Here is a 9,531-nt window from a genome sequence, read left to right as displayed (position 1 = left end):
TCCTTTGTGGCTATCCATAGGCAAAGGACCTCTTCCTTAGTCAGTTTTCCTAGGTCCTGTTTAGAAATGATAGAATACCCTAGTAAACGGTGTAGGATCCTAAGGGCAGGGTGCCAAATCTCACTGGCTATGGAAGTCCGGGTGTAAAACTCATTTTTACCTGAAATGGAACGCCACCAAGCGTACTCACTATACTCCCTAAAGCTCTCATAAAGAGGTAGTGAATGTCGGCATCAGGGTGAAAGTCGAGGGCTCGGTTGAACTCTGCCAATGACATGGTGTGGGGGTTGTTGAAGAGTTGGAAAGAAATTCGAAAGTCGTTATTTTCTAGACTATCCACTTGAAAAGACGAGAAAAACTCTAATGTGGGTTCTTGGTAGGTCATGAATGAGGAGTTTATAAATGACCCTAGTCGAAGGTTGTCAAAAAGAATCCACAGATCATCATTTATACCGAGTTTTATCATGTCTCCACGATGGTAGTGCCTAGAAGGTCGCAACTTACGTTTTTTCATTTCGGAGTATATGGAGGAGTGGCTTTTGTTTAAGAATTTTAGGGTGGGTAAGGCATTGGGTTGGTCTGACTCTGGGTTTTGGGACGATTGTCCCGATTTTGCAGTTTTTCTCTTCTTACCAATCCTTAGACTCATGACTGCCGCCTCTCTTTTTTTTCTGTTTTCACTCCTTTTCAAAGCCAACTCCGGCTATTTCCACCCTTAACCTCCACAAAACTACAATGTACCTGTTCACAAGCAATAATAATCCAACCAACGCAACGAATATAGCCTAAGATAATAACCAACAACAACAATTTCAACAAAATCCAGCAGTAATTTCAACAATAATCAACCAAATTTCGCTAATAACCTAAGATAATCAAAATCCTTGCTTAAAAATTAATCAAAAAGAGAATAATTAACGAAGGAAATTGAATACCTTTACCCTTATGCGAAAAATTGCTGTTTTGGTGTCGATTTGGTGAGGGTTTTGAGTAGTAAGGAGTTCGATGCGGTTGGTGTTGAGGATGACTAATTGCTTTCTTTGATGATGAACAAACGGAGAAGATGAATGATTGAAGCTTGAGGATGATTGATTTATGAGAATGATTGATTTAAGAGGATGGAAGAAGATGATCTTGAGTATGGTGGTGAGGAGCGGCCGCGAAGGGAGAGAAAGGCAATGAGGGGTTTGAGTTATGTTTGTGAGGGTTTAAGGGAAATTGCGGGAACAAAAGACGAAACCGTATTTTTTTTTTGATACCCAGAAAGGCGCGCCCGCGCCCTACGGAGGCGCGCCCGCGCCTCAGTGAAAACGCGGCCCGCTCCTAAATCGCGATAAAATCGCTCCAACTCCCTGGAAATCAGACCAAGCTATTGTCGCGCCCGCGCTCTTCATAAGCGCGCCCGCGCCACTTTGGTATCGCGGGCCGCTCACAAATCGCGACAAAATCGCTCCTATTCTCTGGAATTGGATGAGTATTAAGACCAAAGAGCTGGCGCGCCCGCCTCTAAAACAGGCGCGGCGCGCCTACTTTATGACGCGAGCCGCTCCTCAATCGCGCCTAAATCGCTCCTACTTTCTGGAATGGGAGCAATTTACATTCATGTAAAAGGCGCGCCCGCGCCTTGCTGCTCTTGCCGATCGCGCTTCAGCCGCGTCCAAATCGCGCTGAGGTTCTGTCTCTTTAGTATTCATTCGAGCACAATTTCTCAAAATTCCTCATTTTTGCTTTACTCTTGTCTCTCTTTCCTCGTGGACACACACAATCACACCTACATCAAAATTGATTGGGAAAAATGTTAGATGGATTAGTTCAAGCGATTTGAAAGAAAATAAAATCAAAGAGGTTAGAAACCGGGTTGCCTCCCGCAAGCGCTTCTTTAACGTCACTAGCTTGACGTACTTCACACGGAATCATGGTGACTTGAAAACATCAATGAGAGATAAATTTTCTGGCTTCTCAATTAGTTGACCCTCATAGTATGGCTTGAGACGGTGCCCATTCACTTTGAATGGAGGGTACTTGTCATTGAATATCTCAACCGAGCCATAAGGAAAGGCTTTGGATACTTGAAATGGACCGCTCCATCTAGACCTCAATTTCCCGGGGAAGAGCTTGAGTCTTGAATTGTAGAGTAGGACCTTTTGTCCTTCCACAAATTCCTTCTTGGAAATTTGAGCGTCGTGCCATGCCTTGGTTCTTGCTTTGTAGAGGCTTGCACTGTCATATGCGTTCATTCTCAACTCTTCCAACTCATGAAGCTCTAGAAGCCTTTGCTCACCCGCATTGTGGAGATCAAAGTTGATTTGCTTGATTGCCCAATGCGTTCGGTGCTCCATCTCTACGGGTAAATGGCAATTCTTCCCATAAACAAGCTTATAGGGGGTAGTCCCTATAGGAGTCTTGAAGGCGGTCCTATATGCCCACAATGAATCAATGAGCTTACTAGACCAATCCTTCCTTGTTCTAGCAACGGTCTTCTCCAAGATGACTTTCAACTCCCTATTTGTGACCTCCGCTTGACCACTTGTTTGGGGGTGGTAAGCAAGGCCTCGCTTGTGCGATACACCATACTTTGAAAGAAGCTTGTTGAATGCATGGTGCTTGAAGTGTGAGCCTCCATCACTTATGATTGCCTTAGGAACACCGAATCTTGGGAAGATGACTTTCTTGAACAAATTGATGACCACCTTTGAGTCGTTGGTGGAGATGCCACGGCTTCCGCCCACTTGGAGACATAATCAACGGCAACTAGAATGTGCCGGTTTCCTTGGGATGAGATGAAAGGGCCATGAAGTCAATTGCCCCAAACATCAAAAATTTCTAGTTCAAGAATCGGATTTTGGGGCATCTCATCACGCCTTGATATGTTCCCCGTCCTTTGGCACCTATCACAAGTCTTAACAAATTGCCAAGCATCTTTGAATAGAGACGGCCAAAAGAGCATGCATTGCAAAACCTTGGAAGCGGTCTTTTGAGCACTCATATGACCACCACAAGGGGATGAGTGGCACATTGAGAGCACATCTTGGAATTCTTCATTAGGAACACATCTTCTCAAAAGTCCATCCACCCCTCTCTTCAACAACATGGGGTCATCCCATATATACTTCTTTGCTTCATACTTGAGCCTTCGATGTTGTTGAGGAGTGAAATCCGGAGGTATGGCACTACAAGCCAAGTAGTTCACAATATCCGCATACCAAGGCTCCGATTTTGCCTCAAGAGCATATAAGACATCATCCATAAGGGCATCTTCAATTGGCAAATCGTCTTCATGTATTCTTGCACCTCCCAACCTAGAGAGGTGGTCCGCCACCACGTTCTCGGCTCCCTTCTTATCTCTCATTTCGTAATCAAAATCTTGAAGGACCAACACCCATCTCAACAACCTCGGTTTGGCCTCCTTCTTACTTATCAAATATTTGAGAGCCGAGTGATCGGTATACACTATTGTCCTAGAACCAATGAGGTAGGTTCTAAACTTCTCAAATGAGTGGATAACCGCCAAAAACTCTTTTTCGGTAGTTTGTATAATTCCGTTGAGCATCATTGAGAGTCTTGGACAAATAGTATATAACGTGAAGTTTCCCATCCTTTCTTTGTCCTAGAACTGATCCAATGGCCTCGTCGCTTGCATCGCACATTAGCTCGAATGGTAGAGACCAATCCGGTCCTTGGACTACGGGGGCGGTGCAAAGAGCCTTTTTCAACCTGCAAAATGACTCATGACAAGCTTCATCAAATACAAATTCTTTATCCTGTTGCAAGAGAGATGTGAGAGGCTTAGCAATCAAAGAGAAATCTTTGATGAAGCGGCGGTAAAAGCCGGCATGACCAAGGAAGGACCTCACTTCTCTCACATTTGTGGGAGGAGGAAGCTTCTCAATCACATCAACCTTCGCACCATCAACTTCGATGCCCGCTTGGGAGATTTTATGGCCAAGAACAATGCCATTTTCCACCATGAAGTGGCATTTCTCCCAATTGAGCACCAAGTTGGCACTCTCACACCTTTCTAAACAACGAGATAAATTCATTAGGCATTTCTCATACGTGCTCCACCAACGGAAAAGTCGTCCATAAAAACTTCCATTTCTTCCTCGATCATTTCACTAAAAATTGACATCATGCATCTTTGGAAGGTAGCCGGGGCATTACAAAGACCAAAAGGCATCCTACGGTAAGCAAAAGTTCCGTAGGGACAAGTGAAAGTGGGTCTTTTCTTGATCTTTTGGGTCAATTGGGATTTGGAAGAATCCGAATAACCATCAAGAAAGCAATAAAAGGCATGCTTTGTAAGCCTCTCAAGCATTTGATCGATGAACGGTAATGGAAAATGGTCTTTGGAAGTGTTGGCATTTTAATTGGCGGTAATCAATACACATACGCCAACCGTAACAAGCCGAGTTGGGACCAATTGTTGCTTATCATTGACCATTACCGTCATACCTCCCTTTTTCGGCACTACTTGAACCGGGGACACCCAATCACTATGAGCGATTGGATAGATAATCCCCGCTTCAAGTAGCTTGGAAACTTCCTTTCTCACAACCTCTTGCATGGAAGGATTAAGTTTCCTTTGCCGTTGCCTACACGGCTTAGCACCCTCCTCTAAATCGATTTTATGCATGCATAGGGAGGGGCTTATACCCTTGAGATCATCAAGAGTATAACCAAAGCCTTCCTATGCTTTTTCAAAACATTAAGCAATGAGGAGGTTTGTTCTTCCGTGAGGTTAGCATTGACAATGACCGGAAAAGTATCATTAGCATCCAAAAAGACATACCTCAAGCCCGAAGGTAGAGGTTTCAATTCTACCTTCGGAGCTACCTTACCATTGGAGATTTCCTCCTCTTCTACTTGGAAGACTTCATATGGTTGGAGCATCTCTTGGTCGGGGGTTGTCTCCTCTTTCTCATCAAGCATTTCCTCATATAATTGCATCTCCTTTTGATCACCTACCTCATTCTCATTCAACAAAACATTCTCAAGTAGATCATTAGAAGCATGCATATGAGGGTACCTAAACTCATTCATCAAGTTTTCAATTGTATCTATTCTAAAGCATTCATTGCTAGAGGAAGGTTGTCTCATCACCTTATTCAAATCAAATTCGATAGAATCATTGTCAACCTTCAAGGTCATCTTGCCTTCTTTGACATCAATAATTGCTTTAGAAGTAGCTAGGAATGGCCTACCCAAGATTATAGGAATTCTTTCATCTTCATCCATCTCAAGAATATAAAAGTCCACCGGAAAAGTGAACTTACCAACTCTAAGGGTATGTCCTCTACTTTCCCTATAGGCAATTTTGTGGACCTATCCGCTAGTTGGAGGGTGATGTTTGTAGGTGAAAGGTTTCCCACATTAAGCTTTTGGTAGACCGAGAAAGGCATTAAACTCACACTAGCACCTAGGTCACACAAAGCTTTCCCCAAATGAACCTCATTGATAGAACAAGGGATGGAAAAACTACCGGGATCTTGCAATTTAGTTGGTAGCTTACTAGAGAGAATAGAACTACAATTTGCGGTTAAGCTAACGGTTTCAACTTCTCTCCTTCCATTCAAGAGGTCTTTTAGGAATTTAGAGTAGTGTGGCATCTCTTTCATAGCATCCACAAAGGGTATAGAAACATGCAAGCTCTTTACTACATCTAAAAATTTTCCGAATTGGACATCAAGCCTAGACCTAGCAAATCTTTGGGGAAAAGGTAACCTCTCATTCCTAGGTTGGAGATTAAGGGATAAAGATGTTTGATCTTTGGTGCTCTCCTTTTCGGGTTCCTTCTCTTTCTCTTTCTCACCCCTCTCATTCTTTCCGACACTTCCCTCTAGAATCTCATTCTCTCTTGATGACTCATCTTCAACCTCAAGTCCTATCCTCACATCGGGATCTTCTCACATTTAGATCACTCTCAAGGATCTTCCCACTTCTAGTAGTAATGGCATACATAGACTTGGGGTTGACACCTTGGCTAGGTAAAGAAGAAGATGAAGAAGGGGAGGATGAAGAACTTGGTTGGGCAATTTGAGAGATTTGGGTCTCAAGCATTTTCATGTGTGCCTTGATTTGTTTTCTTTTCTTCCTCTTGACTCTTATTATGGTTTTCTTGATTTTTAATGAAATTTTGAAGCATAGTCATCATAGGATCCGGAGGGGCTTCTATTTGGAGGGGTTGAGTAGGGGGAATTTGAGAATGGGGCCTTACTTGGTCAAAACCGGGGGGTCTACTATTTTGTGAGAAAGTAGAAGCATTTTGAGGTCTATTACCCCGGAACCCTGATTGGAATTAAAACGTTGTTGGTTGTTGGAATAGTGTTGTTGGTTTTGATTCCAATTGGGTCTTTGGTTTGGGTAGCTTCTTCCATTGTAATTGGAAGAGTTTCCCCTACCTTGGCCTTGGTTATCATAACCACCACCACTTTGATTCCATTGACTTTGATTCCAACCTTGGTTTTGATTCCAACCACGGTTTAGGTTTTTGATTCCAATTGGGCCGCATTCCATTATTTCCCTCACGGGGCACAAAATTCATGGCATTAACGTCTTCAACATTATCATCATTTTCATGGGGAGGGGGACCTTCACTTATGGACATACATTGCTGAGAATTATGATCATAGCTCCACATATATCACAAAACATACAACCGGGAGGCATGGCATTGTAATTAGAGGGAGAAGAAGTAGAAGGACTCATACCATGGCCTCCCTTGGGAGAAGGGGAGGAAGTATTTTGAGAACTTGATTTCATGAACTCCTCCATTTGTTTCGCCATCTTTGCCATTTGGTTGGAAAGATTTGTGATGGCATTGGTTTGTTCGACGGATTGTATCGTTCCTTTGCTAGAAGTGGCTTCCCTCTCACCTTCGTACCAATCCTCATAATTGCGCACAACATCTTCTTTGATACTCTCCACTTCATCTTCCCTTTTGTTCATGATTGGGCCTCCGGCTCCGGCATCAAGGCTAGTCTTGCTTTGAGGGGAGAGTCCTCCGTAGAATGTTTTGGAGAACTTGCCAATTAGGAATCCCATGGTGTGGGCACTGCCTTTGTAACTCTTTGAATCTCTCCATGCCTCACAAAGAGACTCTCCACCTCTTTGGCGGAAACTTTGAATCTTTGAGCGAGCCTCGGCGGTTTTCTTGTGATTGTAAAACCTTCCTAGGAACGCCGTAGTTACCTCATTCCAAGTCGTGAGGGAGCCGGGGGGACATCCTTGTTCAACCAATGTTCCGCCGCTCCATGAGTGAGAACGGGAACATCTTCAATCTTATGTACTCTTGGGAGACTCCGTTGATCTTGATAGTGTCACAATACTTGAGAAACTCTTTGAGATGCTCATGGGGATTCTCAAATTTCCCACCGGTAAATTGCCTCTTCTCTATCATTGAAATGAAATTAGGCTTTATCTCGAAATTGTTTGCTTGAGTGGTGGGGGCTAGGATCCCACTTTGAGAGGCATAAGGTTCGGGTGCTCCAAGTTGCTTTAGTGACCTTTGATCACCCATGTTTCCTGATCCAGCCATGCTTTGTTGATTATGGTATTGGGCAAATGGGTTGGGAATTGAGCCTGTGGATGGTTCGCTCTCCTCACTTGAAGTGGGTGAAGATGGGGCAGGGGAACTTCTCACTTCCTCTTGAAGTGGGTCTTCACCTCTCTCCCTTGCTTGTCTCCTCAATTGGGCTAGAGTACGCTCTAGCTCGAGGTCTATGGACACCAAAGGCCTAGAGCAATTAAGCCTCCTGTGCATATACAAAGCTAAGCAGAAAAGTGAGCACTGACAAGATACGGAAAAACAAAAGAATAGAAAAGAACTAGTCTCAACAAGAAAATAAACACACAATGGAAACCGTCTCCCCGGCAACGGCGCCAATTTGACAGGCGGTATTTTAGGTCGTTACTAAGACACCTCTATCAAATGATATTTTGTAGTCCTAAACATGCAACTAAAAGAGTATAGAGGCAAGTCAAGGGTCGAACACAGGGAAACGATTAAGCACCGCTATTTATCTCCTAATGTTAATCTAATTCGATCAAGAAGTATGGTGGGTAAAGTAATGACTAGAGGGATAGAATAACAATTAAAACAAGCACTAGGGGGAAGGATCAAAACATGCTATGAATTCAACGAAGGTAGGCATCGGAAAATAGGTTTACATGTAACCCAAGCAACTCATACAAGGCAATATCAAGAATACTCTCTAATCACCTATCGGGATTAAGAGCTTTCCTAGCTAGCATACACTCACACTATCGTCGTAAGGCATACAAGCTAAGGTCATGCAATAATCAATCACCTAATGACTATTCCTAAGTCGCACTATCGTCACGATTTAGTTTACGTCATTCAACCACAACATGCGTATGGCCATAAACATGGAGTGGCTAAAAGTATAAGCACAAGGAAGATTTAATCACAAATATTCCAAATTAACCTAGCCTAGCATACATCAAACTCAAAGCATATCTTCACCAAACCCTAGCAACAAAAACTACTCACTAGTCATAACTACAACTACAATCATACTAAGCAACATTATAACCAATGAAATAGTAAGAAAGACAAAGTTTTTATCAACTAAACTAACAAAGGTAGAAACTTTAATCATAAAAACAAGAGAAAAGAGAGAAATATATCAAAACCTTCATTGAAATCCAAATAAAGAGCCATACATCATTCAATCTCCAAGCTTGACCATACATCAATGTTGCAAAACTACTTCTTCAAAAACTAAGAGTAAAACTAATGTTGATAGACAATGAAAATTACACTAAAAACTATCAAGATTGTTCAATACAAAAGTGGCTAAAACAAAACCCTAGAAAAATTCCTTCCAAAAACTCTCCTCTAAGGTTCTATGCTGAAATAAATAATATCCCTATGATAGAATGTTGTCCCCCCCCGTTAGCCGTTTTGCCTCCCTCTTTTAACTTGGGCTGAAATCGGGATTTGAATCAGCAGCAGACAGGCGCGCCCGCGCCCAACAATGGCGCAACAATGGCGCGACCGCGCGTTAAATGATGCGCGGCCGCTCCTCGAAATGCGCGCCCGCTCCAAAGTGGGTATTTAATGGTTGGTCCAGCTCATCAACGCGCCCGCGCTCAAGGGATGCGCGCCCGCGCTTACAGGTGGCGCGCCCGCTCCTCTGGTGGCGCGCCCGCGCCATTTGTCTGGTCTGGATTTCTTCCCGTTTAGCCCTTGTTCCTTCCATCTCCGAATCAACGGCATACACCTGCAATCATGGAACAGGAAGGCAAGGCGTAATACAACGAAAGAGGAGGGGAGTATAAACTACCTAAACCACATGAATACACATTACGCGCCACAAAGGTAGAATACTCGAAATGGGCGGATCATAGCAAAAACATATTGAAATGGACCGAATTATTACTAAAACTACTAGAAAAGACTATCCTAAGAGCGACATAAATGTCACTCATCACCTAGAAATTCCTTTCTTTAAAAATACTTGTTTTGCCCTGTTTAATACTTTAAATAGGAATATTTAAGATATTACCACC

General features: G+C 43.1%; 2 protein-coding genes across 2 annotated transcripts; both read right to left on the bottom strand.

Annotated features, from left to right (window-relative positions):
• Positions 1-1,913: 1,913 nt before the first annotated feature.
• Positions 1,914-2,339, bottom strand: LOC110720275. The gene has a single exon (XM_021899275.1). It carries the CDS (start codon positions 2,337-2,339, stop codon positions 1,914-1,916), a length of 426 nt encoding a protein of 141 aa, XP_021754967.1.
• Positions 2,340-4,647: 2,308 nt separating this feature from the next.
• Positions 4,648-7,041, bottom strand: LOC110720274. The gene is made up of 3 exons (XM_021899274.1): positions 6,750-7,041; positions 5,274-5,881; positions 4,648-5,100 (listed from the first exon to the last, which is right to left on the bottom strand). Exons 1-3 carry the CDS (start codon positions 7,039-7,041, stop codon positions 4,648-4,650), a joined length of 1,353 nt encoding a protein of 450 aa, XP_021754966.1.
• Between the last annotated feature and the right edge of the window lie 2,490 nt (positions 7,042-9,531).

The sequence above is a fragment of the Chenopodium quinoa genome, unplaced genomic scaffold, assembly GCF_001683475.1.
Source record: "Chenopodium quinoa cultivar QQ74 unplaced genomic scaffold, ASM168347v1, whole genome shotgun sequence".
Classification (NCBI taxonomy): Eukaryota; Viridiplantae; Streptophyta; class Magnoliopsida; order Caryophyllales; family Amaranthaceae; genus Chenopodium; species Chenopodium quinoa.
This window is presented reverse-complemented; position numbering and strand designations above follow the sequence as displayed.

Coding starts and splice junctions, on each gene's coding strand:
- LOC110720275 (XM_021899275.1), bottom strand. CDS start 2,339: ATGGAGCACCGAACGCATTGGGCAATCAAGCAAATCAACTTTGATCTC.
- LOC110720274 (XM_021899274.1), bottom strand. CDS start 7,041: ATGGGATTCCTAATTGGCAAGTTCTCCAAAACATTCTACGGAGGACTC. Junction 5,882..6,749: donor GGAGGAGTTCATGAAATCAA/GTTCTCAAAATA, acceptor ATGTGAGGATAG/GACTTGAGGTTGAAGATGAG. Junction 5,101..5,273: donor AGGACATACCCTTAGAGTTG/GTAAGTTCACTT, acceptor GATTTGAATAAG/GTGATGAGACAACCTTCCTC.